Source organism: Cryptomeria japonica, chromosome 10 (genome assembly GCF_030272615.1).
Source record: "Cryptomeria japonica chromosome 10, Sugi_1.0, whole genome shotgun sequence".
Classification (NCBI taxonomy): domain Eukaryota; kingdom Viridiplantae; phylum Streptophyta; class Pinopsida; order Cupressales; family Cupressaceae; genus Cryptomeria; species Cryptomeria japonica.
Genome location: NC_081414.1, coordinates 304,321,269 through 304,341,915, shown reverse-complemented (window position 1 = coordinate 304,341,915; position 20,647 = coordinate 304,321,269). Strand labels below are relative to the sequence as shown.

At 35.6% G+C, this 20,647-nt stretch overlaps 1 protein-coding gene across 1 annotated transcript; it reads left to right on the top strand.

The window, feature by feature from the left end:
* Positions 1–441: 441 nt before the first annotated feature.
* On the top strand, positions 442–18,952 carry LOC131078946 (uncharacterized). The gene is made up of 8 exons (XM_058016794.2): positions 442–680; positions 1,817–1,905; positions 4,145–4,208; positions 4,399–4,476; positions 15,971–16,047; positions 16,250–16,316; positions 16,565–16,672; positions 18,482–18,952. Exons 1-8 carry the CDS (start codon positions 609–611, stop codon positions 18,509–18,511), a joined length of 585 nt encoding a protein of 194 aa, XP_057872777.1. The 5' UTR covers positions 442–608; the 3' UTR covers positions 18,512–18,952.
* The last annotated feature ends 1,695 nt before the right edge of the window (positions 18,953–20,647 follow it).

Genomic DNA, 20,647 nt, shown 5'->3' with positions numbered 1-20,647 from the left:
TCCTCCTAGATGATGCTCTAGACCCCATTGATGTATAGGGTCCTAAAAATGATAAAGATCCACCTCCGCCTCCCACTAGGATTGCTTTAGCCGCCTAGCGACAGTTATATTGCTATCTTCTACTTAGTTTCCAGGTACTACCCGTACTTTTTGGCTTTTCCAGGCTTTGCCTATCTCGACTCTGAAGGGTGATCTTGTATCCCCTACTTTTTTTTTTGTGAATAATGCATTTTTTTATTAACTTAATAGATATGATTGCCTATTCATCTTTAAAATTATGAAAAAATCTAATTAAAATGCTGACGGTATGTTAGGAGACCTTGATATACTCATACTTATGAAACGTATAGAACAAATATTTAGACATGTCCATTCAACAAATTCAACAAATTCTACAACATTTTATGGAAATGGTTTTTTGATAATTTAATTCGACGATCTATGATTTTATGATAATGCAAATCTACAGTTTTAATTATTTGACTCTGCGTTTCAAATTCTTATACTCCTGTCAGAAAGCGAAGTAAGTTGAGAATACTCTTTGCTCGTCTAATATCACTGCAACAAAGAGCGGAAACTTAAAAAAAGACTAGGAGGAAGAAGAAGATATGATCGGAGTAGGAAGACCTAAGCAGTATGGCAACGTGCTAGATAAGCCTCTTGGCAAGGGCAAGCAAGAGGTAACGCTAATCGAAGACATCCTGTCATGTTTTTTAACTCTAAATTCATCAGATTTAAAGTTATTTTCACATATTTTGGTCCCGTTAATCACAACTACAGTTTTAGCAGAAACCCAATTGATCATTCGATTGAAGTCTGAAGCACTTAGGATTTTAAGTGATGCCCGAATTGCCATTCTGTTTCAACATGTAAGTCCTAGGTTTTGATTGTTTCCCATCGGAGGCTTAATCTGTACAGAAACGTGCGGGTATTGGTCCCAGGTTCATATTTCTAGATTAGAGTTTGCATGATTTTGATATGTTTTGAAGTTCTTGGGTTTGTTAGATCTTATTAGTTAGAGGAAAATCCGTTAAGGCACTTGGCCTTGGAAGATTTGAATGCACCGAGTCCATTCTATAGTTTCCCAGTACATTAGAATGTTTGTTGATAAGAGTTGAACAATTGTGTATAATTTGGTAAGCGTTGAAGATTTCAAGCTGAGGCCCAGTTGAGTAGGGAAAATCCTTTTGCCAGGCATGCAGAAATCAGACTACTGGGTTTTTAATGTTCTAGCATTTGGATGGCTGGGGATAATCTTCCTGCAATTAGATGGAATTCATGTGTCCCACAGATTGCCTCCCTTCCGTAGCTGGTGTTTATTGCCTTGTGGAAAAAATTTCTGCAGCCAACCTTTGCTCTTGTTTATGCTAGCATGTGTGATTTAGAGTTTTGACTTGAGTCTATCAGCTCCAAATAAGGCTAGCGTTTGAGCCCAAGCCTAACTATTTCGAAAGCATAATTTATAACTTTTGGGCTATTTTCATAAGAAAAACATTTGAGTAGTGGATACTTTTCATCTTCCTCAGCTCTTTGCTTGCCACAGTGTTTATGGGTTTGGCTATCTGCTTATTTCTCATTCAGTGACCAGCTATGGACCGCACTGAGTATTTTATTTACCTACTTTGAAGTACTTCGCTGAAATATAGACTGATACATTTTGTGTTATCAATTACTATCACATGCCACATTTTTATTTGCTATTACATGACACATTTATATGGAGTATCTATTCATTTGTATTCAAAGTGGTTATAATGTTGTCGACACTTTATTGTGTGTCACATAGGTGAATATTGATGTACAATTATGCTTGCAGGTTAGTCTCAATGCTTTTTCATTCTTGTTTTCAGAGCTTGTGCAATACAACCAAACCCGAGTTGACAATATTGCAGAATTAGAACGGAGGTCAGTTCTTTTTTCTTTTCCAATAGGTTTTTTGAAGAATGTTATATAATGGCTTAAGGTTGTTGTTTAATATATTTGCCAGGCTTCACAATGATCATTGATCTCGTAATTGACATGGTGTACTTGCTTCGTGGATAAAATATCTTTTAGAAGCTCCTGGAATTGGCTTGGATAATAACATAAGGACAGGGCAGTTTCTTGGTGTATCTAATAGGTGATTAGAGGTGTTTCCCTGTCTGTCTTTGTTTTACTATGTTACAGGCTTACACCCACCTCAGATCTATAAACTTATGAAATAATTAAATCATATCTGTAGCCTTTGATATCTGGAAGAAAATCTTATGAGACAGTGAGTGCTTGTTGTAGAGGAAAACTTTGAATGAGGACTTAGACATTGATTAGGTAGCTCTTCGCAAAGAAAACCTTTGAATGCATACTGAGAAATGTAGTAAATAGATAAAAATGTAGGTTTTTTGACACTGATTAACAAGGAAACTTTTATCCAAACAATCTTTTTGTCCATTCATAGAGGAGTAAGACAAAACAATTTTGTCTTTCTAATTCCTTTGGATATTGTCAACATCTAAAATTTGAGTTAAGTTTTCTCACCATGTTGTTTTATTTAAATATTAAATTTTGAAGCAAGATCTCCACAACTATAAAGACACCTAATAGGAGCCTTACATTGCTGATTGTAAACATGTTTGCAGTCATACTAGAATTTGAAAATTGTCGATAATTTCCTCAAGAAATGCTTACCAAAAGAAAGGTGGTCTTGGACTAAAACAAAAATTTGGATAAAAAGACATAATTAAAATATCAAGAAGTTGGAATGTCAATTGGATAAGAAAACAAAAGCAGGAATGGCCATTTTAGCACTGGCTACAGTGTAAATATCTCTCTTGTTTCATCGTGTAACATTACAATTATGGCATTACAAAACCCTATGGAGGATATATGGGTATAAGTTATAACAGGAAAAAAAAAACAATATAGAAATTATGCTGCTTTTGTTTCAGTTGTGATTGTTAACCAGTCATGGTTTAATCCCAAAAACATTGTATTATGCCCTTCTGTATTTCCCGTCTCAATATTTAAGGCTATGGTTCTTGAATACATTCATATAATTTTAATTTTTTGTACTTAGTTGTAATTAGAAAAATATCATCTAATGTTATTGTTTGTCATTTGTGTAAAATCAAGAAGCTTGGCCTGATGACAAGTCCCAATCTTGCCGAGTGCTTGTCAAAAGGGTGAAAATTAATGTGAAGGAAACAAAAAAGCTGGGTTCCTGTCACAAGCTCAGGCTTGATGGTTTTATTGTGTGAAATGTGAACGATAAATAATTCTTTCTCTTTCCAGTATGCTATGAAGGTGCTTGTCTGAATGCATGGTTTGTTGTATTTACTTTATCTTTTTCCTTTTTTTTTTCTCTTACTTTTGAGAAATCAATACAACATATACCATGGTTTGTTGTATTTACTTTATCTTTTTCCTTTTTTTTTTTCTCTTACTTTTGAGAAATCAATACAACATATACCACTGTAAGCTTTGATTTAGCATCTTCTAGGCCACCTTAACAGTTAACACTCTTTCAAGAGATGCAGTTGACCTAGCTCTATACTCTGTCATCTCTTTGCTAGTCTGCTTTACTTTAATTTATATATTACAATTGTTTCTTCTTTATTTTTCCTTTTTTTTCAATAACTTTTCTGATCATATGGTGTTACTGTGAATAACCATTTGCCATTTTTTCTGCACACGTGGACAGCTTGGATTCACTGCAGAAAATATGTTGACGGGCCGCTGCTGTAAGGGAACAAAGTCCTGTAACTGTTTTGTTTATTTGTTTAGTTCTGAACTTCAATGTAGGAAATAGTATACAGAATTGTGAGACTATTTTTTGTTTGAAGATAAAAAATACTCTACATATCTCTTTACATCACAGAGATGCCTAAAGTACATTTTTTTTTCTTGTTCTAGCCTTCATTTACTCATGAACTTGAATATATTATGTTGAAAACACTAATATATTTTAATTTTTAACTGCTAATGCGATTTTTCCATTAAGAATATGAAATGAGTGTATTATTCGTGAGACATCCATGTGATGCTAAAAGCATTAAAAAAATGAAATCACAAGAATTTCTACTTTTGTAATATACAGAGACATGGAATGCTTTTCTTGCAACTTCCTGCATCATTGATTATTTTTCTCTGGCCTGGACACCAAGATCAGGCTTGAGGATGCAGGTTATGGTGTGGGTTTGAGAGTATTGGAGCTCCTATGCCACAGAGAGAAGGTAGGATTTCTCCGTTTCTATTCTATATGTTAATCCTTTTGGCTCTCATGTCTTATGTTCTGCATTCTAGTTAAAGTATCATAGATGTTTTATTTGAGCTGAATTATTGTAGGAATCTTGATGAGAATGGATTTAGAGATTGCACATTATTTCTTGTTTCTATTACCTTAAAGGATATTATATTTTGCAGGGAAACAGAAGGGAGACAAGACTACTGGGCATTCTTTCCTTTGTGCACAGCACAGTATGGAAGTCCTTATTTGGCAAGGTATTTTCAGAATAAAACACTAGGAAAAAATATGTAAGCTGCTGAATGCAAGCGACTTTTTGTGGATAAGGAGCAACTTGATTTCTTTTTAAAAACAAACTAAAAGCTATACTAATTTCAAGGAATAGCTACATCAAAATGGAAATCAACCCTGGATCTTGTGAATTTCCAGACTCAGGTAGCTGTCTAAGTCTTAGTCAACTTATTCATCCAGATGGACTTGTAAAAGCCCGCCATCTGGTTTAAAACAATTAGATAGTCTAAAGTCTAAAGTACTAAATTGTATTGTTGAGCAATCAAAACAAGAACCTCCTCTATTTCTAAGTATCTTGAAATCTTATTTTTCAGGATGTCCAGAACTTGGCACAGGAATCCCATTATGATGATATTTTAGGAATGGTGGACATAAATAGTCCAGTGCCAATTCTTATTCATTCTAGTTACAGAGACAAAGTCACAGGATAAAACTTGCAAGATAAATTTTGGTTTGGTTTGTTTCTCCATCTTTGAGTATTGTGAGGCAAAAGAAGCAATCAGCTTGCTTCTTGAACTTCTATATTCTAGATAGATTAAACATTTAAAACCTACTAAAATACTTGATCACTGTTAAGAGTTCAGAATATTGGATGGTCTAGGTCACTACTTTCTTATTAGTTTGTGTAACATAGGATGAGATGATATTGCAACTGAGAGGCGGTTCAACCTTATAACAATGCATCTGAAGGTCCAATATATTATTAGAGACATGAAAGGGTGGATCTATCTTGGAGTAGTGTTGAGAGTCTTTATGGAGCTGGACAAGTTATTTTTTATATGTTTCAGTTTATAAATGTGAGTATTTGTGTGGTCAGTGCTTATTGTGCGTTGAGCCCATACTGTGAACCTTGGAGTATTCCAATCTCCAATGGCATTGACGTCTGTGAGTCACTGAAAACAGCAACAAACTGGATTTTTCAGGAATCTGTTAATATAGCAAAAAACATCCCGGTTTCTAAAAACTGATGGATGACACTGACTGATATTAATCCTGATATTACTTTTGAAGACTCTTCATCTTGAGTAATCTTGTATTCCCATCAATCTTTAGTAATCGGAAATGATTTTTTTTTTTATGAATTCAGTGATTTGCAATAACAGTTTTCTTTTTGCTTTTATTTTTCTTTTGGATCAGTAAAGATATAATTATATTGATTCTCAAAAAATATACAGTTTTTGAAATTGTGGCTAGTACCTATTATCACTAAGGCTTGCACCCTAGCTAAGCATATACTTGGCTAACTTGTGATACATGGGACTACTTTCAGGTTGTGGGTACCCTATGGTGAAATTAGACCTCCAGAGAGGGTTGGTTCCATTTGAAACTCACTAAAACTATTGATTTTTTGACAAGGAAAAGAGAGGAGAGTTACTTTGAAACATAACCTACAGCTAACTTGCAGTGATGCACCAATACTTGTTTCTGGTTTTAAAATGATTGATTACAACTGAATCAACTAAGAAAACATTCTTTGTTCACAACTAATTCATGCTTAAGTTGACCATAAACATTTCATATGGAGGTTTCTTTGTTTCAGTTTGCATAAAGATGAAAAATTCGTACAATATTGCTTGCTGAAATGAAGCTTTTACACAACATATAACCTGATCAACACTTAAGACCACTCGCCAACAAACATTGCATAGATGAAATGAAATTAAAGGACTAACTATCACAATAAATTTCATAAAATCATATAACACAATGAAACATGACAAGAGAATGAGCAGGAACAGCAGTCTTTCTCATTGATTTTGAAGAAGAATCTGATTACAATGCATAAAAACACTTGAAAGAACTCAGAAGATTTGAGTTACAAGACTAATCTTTCAGCTGTACATACAGAGAAGAAAGCAAGAACTAAACTTCAACAAGGGATGAAGTTGCCTTTTATTGAAAAGCTGCTCTAGAATTTTGAAATTTGAAAATTTGGCTCCCTTTAACCTCATGACTGAGTTGACTTGAAGAAACATGAGTGTGCTGGCTGCTTGTTCATCTCCAAATCAGGAACCAACTGAAACAAGTTCCTCAAAATCAGAACTAGGTGACTAATGAATCTTCAAAAATTAGTTGCTTGGGCGGATAGGCTTGAAAATCCCTCAATAAATGGGTTAAAACTGAAGTGTAGATGCTGTTTATACTTTCCAAACCTCCCTTGATAAGTGGGTTACCCATGCGGGGTGCCAAACTGGGTGTATGACTGCCACATGTCTCACTTTTTGGGATCTCCTGTTAAATTCTTTCAAAATTCTGTGATCAAAATAGAAGAGATGGAGATATGATCTGAAAGTTGTATTTTATCTGCTATAGAATGTTTTAAAGATGCACCACACTTATCAATTTCGGTGTGTACATCCTCCTCAATGTAATCATGCTATATAAGTGGATGAGGGGTTACGTAGTGAAGAGATATGTCTTCCCAGGTGGGAAGACACATCTCTTCCCTACGTACCTCTCACCACAGTATATAAACTACTCACGTTTACTTACCCGATCAGAAGGAGTGCGACTTGTTTGAGAATCGCTTTACCACCCGATACCATGAATAGTGTAACCATTGGTCAAATGTGATAAGTTAACTTTGGTTTGGTGTATCCAAGCTTGTAGGAGAATCTTGGTGTTCTAATTCATTAGAGCTTTTGGACCTCTTGAATGCTATGTCTTCCTCAAAGATGACATCTCTACTTAGTTCAATTTGTCTTTGACCAGGTATGTATATTCTGTAGGCTTTAGAGGTTTCACTGTACCCAACAAATACTCCTTTCTTTCCAGAAGGTTCTAATTTTGACCTCTTTTCTTTGGGGACATGAATATAGACTGGACAACCAAAGATCTGGAAATGACTTATGTCAGGTTTGTTGCCAGTAAAGGCTTCTTCAGGGGTTTTATTGTCAAGAAGAGAATGAGGACATCTATTTTGAATGTACACAGCTGTCCTAGATGCTTCAGCCCAAAATGAGGTTTCTATATTTTGGTCAAACAACATAGCCCTAACAGCTTCTATTGTAGTCCTATTCTTTTTTTCAGCTACCCCATTTTGTTGTGGGTTATAAGGTACAGTTAACTCCCTCTTAATCCCAACATTTATACAATAATCTTTAAACATATCAGAAGTGTATCCCCCCCATTGTCTGTTCTTAAGGGTATGATTTTCTTACCTGTCATATTTTTTGCAAGAGCATTGAATTCCTTAAATTTAGAAAGGATTTCTTTAGACTCTTTGTACCTCAGAAAGTATATCCAGGTCTTCCTAGAATAATCATCTACAAATATTACATAATATAAAAATCCCCCTAATGAGGGTACAAACATGGGTCCACATAAATCAGAATGAACTAATTCTAATACATTTTTTGGATTTACTGTTGCTAGAATTAAAAGACCCTTTAGTATTCTTTCCCAAGGCACACCCTTTGCAGGCTCCTTCAGATTTTTGACTTAGCTTGGGTAAGCCGATCACCATCGTCTCTATCTTAGGTAGGGCATGGAAATGAAGGTGCCCTAATCTTCTGTGCCAAAGTTCATTCGAATCTGGCGTCTCATGAATCAAGGCTAGAGGTGGAGTGGTGCAAACTTTGTAGAGGCTCCCTTGTCTTACTCCAATGGTGTGGGCTTTCTTGATGGTGGAGTTCTTTGGACAAGCAAGTACCTTTCCTTCCATAAAGGTTAATCTGTAACCCTTATCTTCAAGTGCAGAAACTGAGACAAGGTTTCTCTTTATACCAGGTACAAATAGAACTCCAGTCAGTTGTAGGGATATGCCTGACTTTAGGTTGATATTGTAGGTTCCTATTCCCATAAGTGGATAATTTGAGTCATCACCAATTGTCACTTCTTCATTTGAACTTTCCACAAGTGTATCTAGGTGCTCACGAAATCCAGTGATGTGTCGAGATGCTCCGCTGTCAATCACCCATGTGTTGAAACTAGAGGTGACTTGACTAGGGAGGGCTGAGTAGAAGACTAGCTTCTCGGAATTACTCCCTTTCTTAATTTCTGCCATTGAAGCTTGTTGTTTGATCCTGTCTGGACACCTAATTGCATAGTGCCCATATTGATCCCTAAGCTCAGTGATCCTCAAGAAATAGGATGTAATTGTTTCTCCTTTATTCATCTTTATATTGTGTAGTTGATTCTTTAGGGTGAGAGTCCTGCTAGTGTTGTTGATTTCATAAATGTCAGCTAGTGCTTTGAACATCTGAAAGGCCGTCTCATATTGAGAAATAACTGGTACAATGTGGTCTCTTACTGAATCCACAATTATCTTAAGGGCCTTCTCACTATCCTTGCTCCATTGAATTTTCTCTGTATCATCAGAGGGTTCAGGAATTTCACTTTTGACATGGGAGTCAATTTTATTTTCTTTCAAAACAAGCATGATCTTGAATTTCCAAGATACAAAATTTGATGCTCCATCTAATCTATCTTCAAACCTAACTCCGGTTGCCATTAGGATTATGGGAATGTGATCTTAGTAAGAGCCTGGTGAAAGTTTATTAGATCGTTACAAAATTATAATATGATCTTCCTTAACTTCGCTCTGATACCATGTTAAGTTCTTTCAAAATTTTGTGATCAAAATAGAAGAGATGGAGATATGATCTGAAAGTTGTATTTTATCTGCTATAGCGTGTTTTAAAGATGCACCACACTTATCAATTTCGGTGTTTACATCCTCCTCAATGTAAGCATGCTATAAGTGGATGAGGGGTTACTTAGTGAAGAGATATGTCTTCCTAGGTGGGAAGACACATCTCTTCCCTACATACCTCTCACCACAGTATATAAACCGTTTACTTACCCGATCGGAAAGAATGCGACTTGTTTGAGAATCGCTTTACCACCCCGTTTTTTCCTTATATAGGACTGCTATCATTGTATATCACTGTGATAAGCTTCATTATTGGGCTGTATCATAGGCACTCCACGTAGGCTGTTCACACAGCCCTTGTGCCTTTCTAGATTGGACATCTCATTGACTATCATTGCAGCATGCATATCAAGTTGGAAGTGTTGTTAACACATCAAGAACACTTATGCTGGGTATCTTGAATTGTAACAATAGCAGTCATAAACTCTAGGTATCCTGAATTGTAACAATAGCAGTCATAAACTCTAGGTATCCTGAATTGTAACAAATTAACAATAGCAGTTGTAAATCCTATACTCTTGTGATCATGAATATCACTATTCCTTATTTATTATCACTGTCTTACATGAAAGAAAAAGACTCTCCTTTATGTTGATTCAGATTGCCATTAATGTCTTCCTTTGTATTGGAGTTTGAGATCATATCTTTCATTGAAAGTTTATTTACATATATATTACATTCTTTTGATAAATGCATCAAAACCTCATCATGTATGCCCTTTGTAACCTTTTGATCTCTTCACAGTGGTCTTGTTTACTTTTTTTCTGATTTGTTCTTTGTTCCTTATTTCTGTAGCTGTGAATGGCAAATAAAAACTTTATTCCATTTTCAATTGCCATGACTGTCATACAGCTTAGGGACTGTCTTGCTAAGATAGGGAGCATCTTTATTGTCTTCAATCCCTGTCTGCTATGACTGTCATAGAATCTCCGTGGATGTAAAATTTAAAAATTCTACCTTTGGCTATAATACTGTCCTCCATCATCCTCAAAACTGTCTTTGATCATTCTTGTTGTGATTAGGGTTATGAAAGGGCAACTCCACAAACAACTTATGACAAAACCTTCTTATTACTCTTGCTATAAAAGATCAAACACTTCGAGCTACAAGTGGATTGATTTTCATGCAAAGAGTACTCAGACACATGCATGCAAAAACCCCTTTTTCTTTGCACAAAATGATAGAAGAATCATGAAAGTTGAACAAACCTGCTCTAAAACTGATTATATGTATGATCTTTGGAGGTCCAAAGATATGGACCTCTGTGACGTCAACTGCCTCTTTCTTCATGGAAATCCCTTGAGAACTGGATAGAACACTGAAAGAAGACTCTCCTTTGATGACCACCTCAAATGCACATGGATGCTTGCATGGTCTTCATTGAAATTCTCCTCTGCTGTTAACTTACAGAAAACCTAACCTCTATGGTAAAGAAAGAGAGGGAAAACAACTCCACACGGAACTCAAAGGCAAAGCTATCATGCAACATGGAGACTTTACAAGAATCCCTCCATGCAAAATGGACTTGAGTCAAACTTGATCAACGTGGAAAACTTTCTATAAAATTTTTCAAAACTTATGTTCCCTTCAAATGCTAAGACATGAATTTTTTTGACCTCATTAAACATGGAGAACATAACCTTTTCCTTTTTCATTAAAATACCTTGACCATCAAAGGAAGAATTAAGTAGTTAAAACCTATCTTTAATGAATCAAAGAAATTCAATTTGATATTTAACCCCTTTAACCATTGAAATTCTTAAAAAAATTGACTAATAAAAACTAGGACTCGTTGTAAGGTTATTTTTTTTCCTGGCCTGGAGTGAAAAAAATAGGTAACAATACCACTGATATCCACAGACTTACTACCACATTCTCTAAAAAGATACAGTTTTTTAAATTGTGGCTAGTAGCCTAGTACCACTGGTATGCACAGAGTTACTACCACATTCTCAAAAAATATACAGTTTTTTGAAATTATGGCTCGTACCACTGATAAGTGCAGAATTACCACCACCTAAACACCCCATTTATACCAAAATTCAGCCCTGAATACTGTATCATTTACATCATCCTACTAAGGGCAAGAAAAACCATCCCACCTATTTCATTATAATTGTTGGTTATTTTGTCATTGATGTCCACTTGGCAATTTTTGTTGTTGCTAGGGTCTGTTTAGGCTGTCTCGTGTTTGATCAGATTTGTCCTATATCTGTTTAGATCGAATGTTTGGATCTGTGTTTTCTTGTTTGTTCAGACTCATCTCACACCTGTCTAGTTCGACTTTTTGATCTGAGTTTGTCTGAATAGTCTCTATTCTGAGTCTTCAGACCTGACAGGGCAGTTACAGTTTGTTTGCAGAAGGACAGTTGTTACTACTGTTTCAGAAATTGCAGCGTGACACATATGACCTTGACAGAGAAGTTTCATATTCTCTGAAAATCACTTGCAGTACTGTGTAACTCCTACCAACAGTTTATGTCAGTGAACAGACTGGGTTCGGATTATTTGGGATCTGAATAGTTGTTGTTAAGGTATATTTTTTTTTGCATGGTTCGAACTGCTGGAAAATTCATAAAAACACAACTTTGTTTGTTCCATTTGGTGAAACTGTTCTGTGCAGATTCTTTGTGGCAGGACTTCGACTCATTTGCAGGAGTCATTTTTTTATGAGCTTGAATGTTTACTGTTTTTACGGAGCATGGACAAAATTCGTTAAAACTCAGAAGATTATCAGCACATGGACCCTATTCTTACTGGGCCGTTTTTTGGTGTTGCTGTTATGAAACCAGGATTTATACATTCTGAGTTTGATTGCTTAAAAACAGTCTTTCTTCAATATTGAAAAAGAAGGGAGTTTCTTTGTGGATGATAGGTTTTGAAGGGGTTGGTATGTGATATGTCTCAGATATGCTTTGCACAATACGAAAAACATGGTGATGAGTTATGGTGTTGGGCTCGATACTTTATTTTCTTGGACTATCAGTTTTTAAAGGCTGATATTGATATTGGGGGCTGAAACATATATATGTGGTTTATGATTATACTCATTGGTGAATATAGTTTCTTTGTTCTGAAGAAGCTAAAATTTTTCTGTGTCTGCATGAGATGAAGTGATTCTAACTTGTTTTTGAAAAGTCAAGCTTTGATGTGAATGTTACTGCTAGTATGGAAGAACATCAATCTGAGCTGTGTAAGAGGTCGAGGTTAATATCTTTGCTGCTGTGTAACCAGTGTTCTATTTCAGACCTGTTAGAGTCCATTCTTTGGCATTCCTATCTTGGTGCATTCCTGGACAATGATAACTCTCTTTTTATGACAGTGACCCCTACAAGTATATTAATCTCACCAAGGCAGAAAGACGACAAATGGCTGAGGAAGGTGAGGACTCTAATGACATTGTGGAGGATCTTGTGCAGATAGCCAAAGAAGTTGTGGCCAATATGGAGACTGAATAGGAGGGTGGAGCTTAGACTGAGGGACCCCTTGCAGTTGAAGGTATTGCTGGGAGTACTTATCCCCCCAGCCATAAAGGAAAAGAACCTCATGAACAATAAGTCGATCTTGAAATTATCTAAGTTCCGGAGACTCGTGAGCTGCAAGACCAGAGGCTAGTGGAGCACTGAGCATCACATAGTGATGATGAGTAAATCAAAACTAAGAAATTTACGAATTTTGTGCTTGCCTATGGTTATCAAAATAGTAGGGGTAGGGCATTGAAGCAGGTGAAGAAGGACAAGATACTGCATACTAGTTTCAAACCTTAATCCTTTCCTGCTGAAATTGACATTTATAATTTTACACCTGAGCAGGGTAGAGAAATTGTAAGGAGTTGTGGCTGCTTGCTTTTACTAGGATGAGACATTTTCCAAGCAATGGTCCTACATGACATGACACAGAGATATGATACCAAGTGACTTATAAGGACAGAAATGATGAAAGGTTGTGACATTTTGAAGGGGTGGTAATTGTGAAAGGTTGTGACCCTTGCAAAGGCAAGGCATGATGAAGGGGTATGACTGTCCCTCACATTGGAAGGGGGAGAAGGTTTCATTTGAGAAGGGGAGTGGAAGGGGATTCCATTTTAGAGCAGGCAAAAAGGGCAGAAAAGAGGATATGGGATGCCATCCTAAAATGCAGAATTCTGAGTATAAACAGCAGACCATATATATGTTATCAGCAGATTTGGAAAGGGTAGTATATGTAACCATCGAATGAATCAGATTGAATGTTAGCATCTAAATATACATTAGTTTGAATATACTTATGGGTTTGGGTATGAGTTCTTTATGCACAGTATGATAAATGTTATCTGCTCATTGATGATTAATAATATGCTGTTGGTTATAACTGTTTATAATATACATGACTGCGTATAATATATATCTGACTGTTTATGCTTGCTTATAATAGGCTGCATGTTTATGACTAAATAGTAAATATATCACAGCGAACATTAATTAATATCTTGCTGTTGTTTATGTAGAATAATATTGGAACTCTTCATGGGTTCTGAATGTAACCAGCCATGGTAGAGAAATTGGGGAATTACAAGTAGGGGAACGGTGATGTGGTCATCTTCTAGGTACGCCACCTCACGGTATAAGACTAGGGAGTCCCATGGGGCCAAAGGGGTACAAAGGGTACTGCCTTTGGGCTTAGAAAGGATGGACTTCCAGGGCACCCTATTATGAATGCTCCTCATGCTCTCTATCGTGGTAGATGAATGCATCAAGAATGTTCAATCATGGGAAGTAGGATATAAGTGGCAAGATTGAGGGGAACGGTTATAGGACACCTCACTAGGTACACCACCTCATATGGATGGCATGGGCCACCTGAGGCCAAGAGGGATGGTAATATCCGCTCTTGGGCCTAGGGTAGAGGATCTCTAGGGCACCTCATCGAGTCACCTTATCCTAACATCCCTATGATTGAATTTCCCCAATAAATTAGAGATATCTTATGATTAAGTTTATGTTCCTAACCCTAGTAGGAAAGTTTCTTGGAATTGTAATTTTAGGGCAAAAAATAGTGCATTTACAAAAAGGGACATTACATCCCCAAATCACACAGGCATCATCTGTTCCTGCAGACTGCAACACTCACTTTTGAAGCTGGTTCTTCCACTGCTTTAACACCTGCTACTAGTACTACTGAAACTCAAGGGCTACAGTAGTAATTAAAGGAGATGGTCAACAAAATGAAGCAAGTCACAGAGGAAAGGATGACCCTGATAGAGCAAAATAAAATGCTGCAGATCGAGAAAGAATCCCTGAGAACCCACCTTAAGAAGACAATAACGGACATCTTGGTTCCAAGGGTAGGGAATGGTTGATCCCTAATGGAATTTAAGAAGAAAGGCTAAAATGTCGCAATTTAGAAAAAAGGCTGCCTCCAGATGATTGGCTGATGTGAAAAATAATGGTCTCCAAGATTTGGATGGATGACCACAATTCTAAACAAAGTCAGTTGGGAGATGGGTGAGGACATCCAAGAGAAGGGATATCCATTTGGATGGTAACTTAAGAATTACTTAAAGGCCCTTAAAAATAGGTTCAGGGTATGAATAAGGTGGAAACCCCCATCCCCCAGATTGGAAATGTGATTAAGGACAGGATGGAAGTCTTGACACTTTTATAAGCATTGCATTGCCCTCTCTGTTTGGTGAGATTGGGACTTCAGGAACAAAGCTGATCCATGTTTTCGAAAAAAAGTAAATGAAAACAGTCTCCCTACATACAAAGAAGTAAACAATGCTTTATAATGGATCACCTCTTTAAAGATCTATATGGAAATGTTTGTCAAGGGACTTGCATTAGTGGTGGGGGCTCCTTAGGAGGCATCTTTGGGAGAACTCACAAAGGCCTTGTCAATTTGTTGAAGATTTCATCTTTTGGAGGGTTATATGTTGTTGCTACAGTGTTGCACATCATATTTGAGCATTTCTACATTGGTTTTCAGGGCTTTGGAGAGTAATTATGCATCAAAATGTGCTAGATCTGAATTTGTTTATGACCTTTCCATTCAACCCTAGCTGAGTACCTACCTTTGGAGGAGTAAAATCAGTAAATCCCAGGCCTGAGATCAGTTATGCAGTTGCTGGTTTACTTCATTTGCAACCACCAACAATCATCCTCAGTGTTACATCAGTCATATAAGGTGTTGTTCCAGTCGTTAGAAGGTTATATCAGTCATATAAGGTGCTGTTCCAGCATTTTGGAAGGTTACATTAGTCATACAAGGCGTTGTTACAGTTAACAAAACTTAAAAAGATTATCAGTCATTAATAGTGCTGTACCTGGCTTTGAGAGTATTTGTCAATCTTTTGGAGTATCTTATCAGTGGCCATATTGCACAACATCCGTCATTGTTCACTTGTGAGTTGATATTGGATAGTGGTCATTCTGCTTTTGTCATATTGATTTCTAATCATATTTGAGTGTGATTTAAAGTTATTTAAGGTTTTTTGTGAAGTTTTCAACTTGGTTATACCAAGTTGATTGCACCTTTAGGTTCTTGGTTACAATCAAATTGTTATACCAGTCATATAAGGTGCTGTACTAGTCATAGAAGGTTATAACATAAAGAAATATAAAGGGGACATTATATTTACAATTTTACACTTATGAAATGTTTAAACTTTGATTCCCTTTGGTTAAATTACTTGTGGGAGTTTACTATCTCGTTTATACAAAATCATACAAAGTGGTAGCCTGTAATTTATTTAGGTATTTGTTTTGTGTACTTTGTTAATCTACACAAGCGTGCATCCTTGGTGATTTATTTTGTTGTCTGAGTTTCAGGTGGCCGACTCCCTTGAGAAAGGAACAGAACATGAAGATGAGTATATGATCAGTGAGAGGGAACTTCTTGTTAATAGGTGAGCACTTCCACTAGATATATGGTTAATTATCTGAGATTTTAATGGGAGCTGTACCTTTTGTTCTGCAAATTTTCATGAAAGCAAAATTTGTGTTTTTTTATTTAGATAAGTAATTAGAATCTCAATCATTTTTATTTATCATGTACATGCCCTCCAGCATTATGGAAGTAGTTCCTATTTAATATTTTGGCTTTTGCAGATTTATATCAGTTCCCAAGGACATGGGAAATTTCAACTGTGGAGCATTTGTTGCAGGAATTGTAAAGGTACTTGTTCACAATATCAATATGGATTTCTCTGGAAATATTTTATATTATTTGGATTTTGATAGTTTCAAGAGATGTTCAATTTTGTTTGATTCCTTTATGCTCTTGGAGGATTTCATTTGAAGCAAGTTGGGTTTGAGGGCCTCGTGTGTTTGAATTTCGTCTGTTTAAACTTTAAAACTCTCCCTGTTTACTTTTCACTAATTTTTAAAGTCTCTAAACATTCCAAGATTTTGTGCCATGTGAAGGGTGTCTTAGATGGTGCAGGTTTCCCAGCGGTAGTGACAGCGCATTTTGTCCCTGTGGAGGGTCAGCCTCGACCACGAACAACTATTTTAATAAAGTTTGCAGATGAGGTATAAATCGTTGAAGAGCTATGTTGCAACTTACACTTTCTGTTTCCTAGTTTTTGGGATAATGGAAATTATTGTGCTTCCATGCTTGTTTCTCATCTTAGATTTGTCTTATTTGCAGATTGCTATGTGAAAATTGTTAATGCTATGTTATGGTCTGTCAAGAAGCATATTGATGCTTTGTGATGAATGTGTGTTGTCACACCCAAACTTTATGGATTTACGTCTTGTTATGTTGTCATCATAACATACATTTGCTGCCACTATAAGATTCTTAGAAAAAAGGTAATATTAAGAAGCTAAGAAGCATTCAGTAAGACCTTAAATATTCAAGCTGTTCTTTTATCACTAAATGCCAGAAACACTTTCATCTGCCATCTTATTAAAACCTTAGGAGAAATACACCTTAAAGATTAGAGTATCTTTCAGCTTAAAATCCAATTGGAGGGGTATCTATTCCATCAAAATTTACCCAGGACCTGCAACCAGCCCTGTTCAGATGGATACACATTAACATGGGGAGACTGGAGAACATTCAATGGTGCAAAGCTATGTCATTATCATGACAATTTCTGTGTTACAATTAAAGCATGGCACACTGGACCTTGCATATTCTATGCATAAGACCTATTTTAGCACACAAATCAGTGGTGCTATGACTTTGAGAAGCCTTCTACTAAAAGAGATGTTATTGCATATTCAACAAATTGACAAAAATGGAAACTAGATTTGTGGCAGGGAACCCAAATTAGAGCCTAAAAGAATTGGTGATTTCGTCTTAAAATATTAATAACCTTGCTATCATATTAAGAAAAAATGGAGACTAATAATGTGACAGAGAACCTAACTTAGATCCTGGAAGAGTAGGTAATTTCATCTGAAAATATTTCTAGCTTCCCTATGATATCATCTTTGTGATTAGATTTAACTGATGTTATTTTGAGTTTAAAGTGGAGTATCTTCTCTGCCTTACCAACTTGTCAATTTTATCTGCATTATTTCCAAACACATAGTTCACCAGGTGGCGGCATTTGTCACATCAGCCTCAATAAATGACTTGAATTTTTGATGCATTTAGATAAGAATAAATGAACCTCATTTAACATGCATCGAGTTATACTCCTCCCACAGTGAAGAAATAATGACAGAATGGGGAATTAAGGGGAGATCGTTACTGTTATTATTGATGTAACCATTAACATAAGGCAGTCGAGTCTTATGCTCAGGCTCAGAGAGCCTAGTTGAAACTCAGGAAATTGATTCAAATTTCATTTCAACTTGTTCTGAGTCTGTCACCTGTTGGGCTTGAGTTTTACAAGTATAATTTGATTTAGAGTCTCACAACTATGTTTCTTCAATTATTTTCTTTACTCTGGAAATTTTGGTAGTTCTAATATTTTTTCTTTGCATGAATGGTAATTCAACCGATGTGCTTTTTCTAAATCACATGTTGAAACTTGAAAGTTGAAACCATCATAATGCATATTGAAACTGAGCTGGAGAGGTTCTTTAATGCATCATTGTATTTTAACTTGCAATAAAAATACTTTCAACCTTGGAATGAAGTTTAAATGAATTCTAATAGTGTGTCAACTATTTATCTACATTTTAGGTTGTAATACTTGAAATGAGTGTTTATCTGTATCTACACGCATTTTCGCCTTACCTTTTTAGGGTAGAATCCTCTGGTGCATTAACAATTTGATTTCAGCTTTAGGTTCTTGGTTATGAGGAGGTTCATGGATCAGCTCTGAATTAAAACTGAGCCTTTTATAAAATTTTAAAGAGCTTTTGGTTTGTTTTAATATACAGGTACTTCAACGGGAGGCAAGATTGAGTTAAACCTGGAAAATAGAGTCAGATTGATAGTGTCATTGATATGGACAAGAAACCTTGGATTTTAATCTTGGTTTCTGTTGGCAGCAGGAACTACCAGTTTTTGCTTTCTTTCATGTCATGCTGTAGCTAGATATTACATGTTTTCAAGTTTAATTGAAACTAAAGAGATATTTACTGTCCAATTTTCTTTTAGGTTCAAAATTCTTATTGGGGCATACTTTAAAATTAAACAAGAAAGTTTATAAAGGAAATTGTACTCGCTAAAGATATTGCATTAAGCTTCCCCAGTTGTTGTTTTTTAAATGGACTCTCTGCATAATGTGACATTTGAATAACTTCTATTTCATTCATAAATATGCTTCAGTAGGCAACCTTGACAGCCTATTGTTTGACATACAAAATTAAGTGGGATGTATTTGAAAAATGGATTGTTCGATACTTTCATTGTTTGGCTCAGGATGGATATCATTATTGCATTTTTGTTAGTTATATTTTAGAACTGGGTTGAGCCCAACTAAGCATTGGATATCCTATCATTGCTAAAAGAACTAATAGTCTTGCATTAAATTATTAATGGACAATTCTTTTAGTTCCAATAGTTCTATTTTACAAACGGTACAAGGTTAAGCAATAAGTTTTATGCACAAAACATTCATTTGGAAGCAGCCTGGTTAGTGTCTATCAGTTTAGAGGGAAGATGTAGTCAGTGATTCCTGGTACCAAATTTCTTAGTTCTTTGATCACGTTTTAATTAGTGATCAATGTTAAACCAAGCTTTTAAAGTAAGTTCTAGCTGAAGGGCTGCGAATGGTACTTGTGTCTTCTCTTATCAAAAGCAAATGGTGATTTTGAGAATGACGTTAAAATTATTCTCGGTTAACTCTAGGTCCTTGCTCGTGGAGGTTTGAACGTAAACAGCTGACAAGTTCTTTATGTAGGGTCCTCTCCCCACCTCAACAGCCACAACATACTGGCTGTTTAATCTCTTCCAGTGGTTTAGAGTGATGATTATTTGGTACACACTAGTTTTTGAATAAACCTCTTAATTCTCCAGAAGTATATTGCTTTTATTTTTCATTTTTGTTTTCATTTAGCATGTTGCATACACTGATTTTCATTCTGCCCACATAATTAGCAGCTTTCCAAGTTACATTCTTAAGGATTAAATGTAGCCCCTGTACTTTTATCTAGCTGTCAGACGATTGCAAAATGGAGCATTATACTGTCATGATATATGTGAACCGTGCAAAACATTTATGATATATATGAATTGTATCCGAAGTTTGTGTTTTACTTAATTTAGCATTTAATCACCTTGTTAATTTCGCTTGTATTCTTTTTCTTTTCATTTCTTTTGGTTGGTTTTAAGGTAGAAATTGTTTGCAGTAAACATAAATTGAGATATAAACTACAGGAGGAACCTCAAATGTGTTTACATGATTTTAAATTATTGTCTGGGAACAATTTCTTTTTATGGATTTTATTTTACCATTTTGCAGGAGCCTGTTCCTTATTTCCAATTTGTTTATTAACCTAATTTTCCTAATATCAATTTTTTTGATGGCAACTGCCCATCAAGTTGGGATATCAGGGTGGTACTTCTAAATAAATTTTGAATGCTGTTGTGGCCATCCATTTAGAATAAAACATTTTGAGGAACCATCTATTTATTAGTCTTTAAAATAGAATCAGTAGATTTATATATATGGGTTATGGAAAACATATTAATAGACCTCAAATTGATCACAGGTAAAATGCAGCATAACTCTGAAAATAATAAGATCAGTTCCAGGATTTATTTTTTAGAGCTATTGTTTGTATCCTTGCCTGCTTATTTGTTTTAAAATATCTGTTATTGTAATTATATTGACATCATTTTATTGGGTCAATCGGAGGAAAATGAAGATAACGAAGGTAATTTATATGTTCACAAACTTTCACAGAACCAATTCTACACGGTATTTCATATATTCAAATCTTCAAGTCATTTTCCAGTAAGATTAAAGAGGAGAGCTAAAGTTTATTTGAAGTCTTACAAGTTAATATTTTGATACAAGTTTCAACAAAAATATAATGGACATGTTTTATAGAAGCTACTTGGCAAGTTTGAATCTGCAATGCCCAAACCCATGAAGCATC

Excerpts from the sequence above, each read along its gene's own strand:
- LOC131078946 (XM_058016794.2), top strand. The coding sequence starts at position 609 with ATGATCGGAGTAGGAAGACCTAAGCAGTATGGCAACGTGCTAGATAAG. Across the intron at positions 681-1,816 it reads TTGGCAAGGGCAAGCAAGAG|GTTAGTCTCAATGCTTTTTC; the intron begins GTAACGCTAATC and ends TTATGCTTGCAG. Across the intron at positions 1,906-4,144 it reads ATTGCAGAATTAGAACGGAG|GCTTGAGGATGCAGGTTATG; the intron begins GTCAGTTCTTTT and ends CACCAAGATCAG.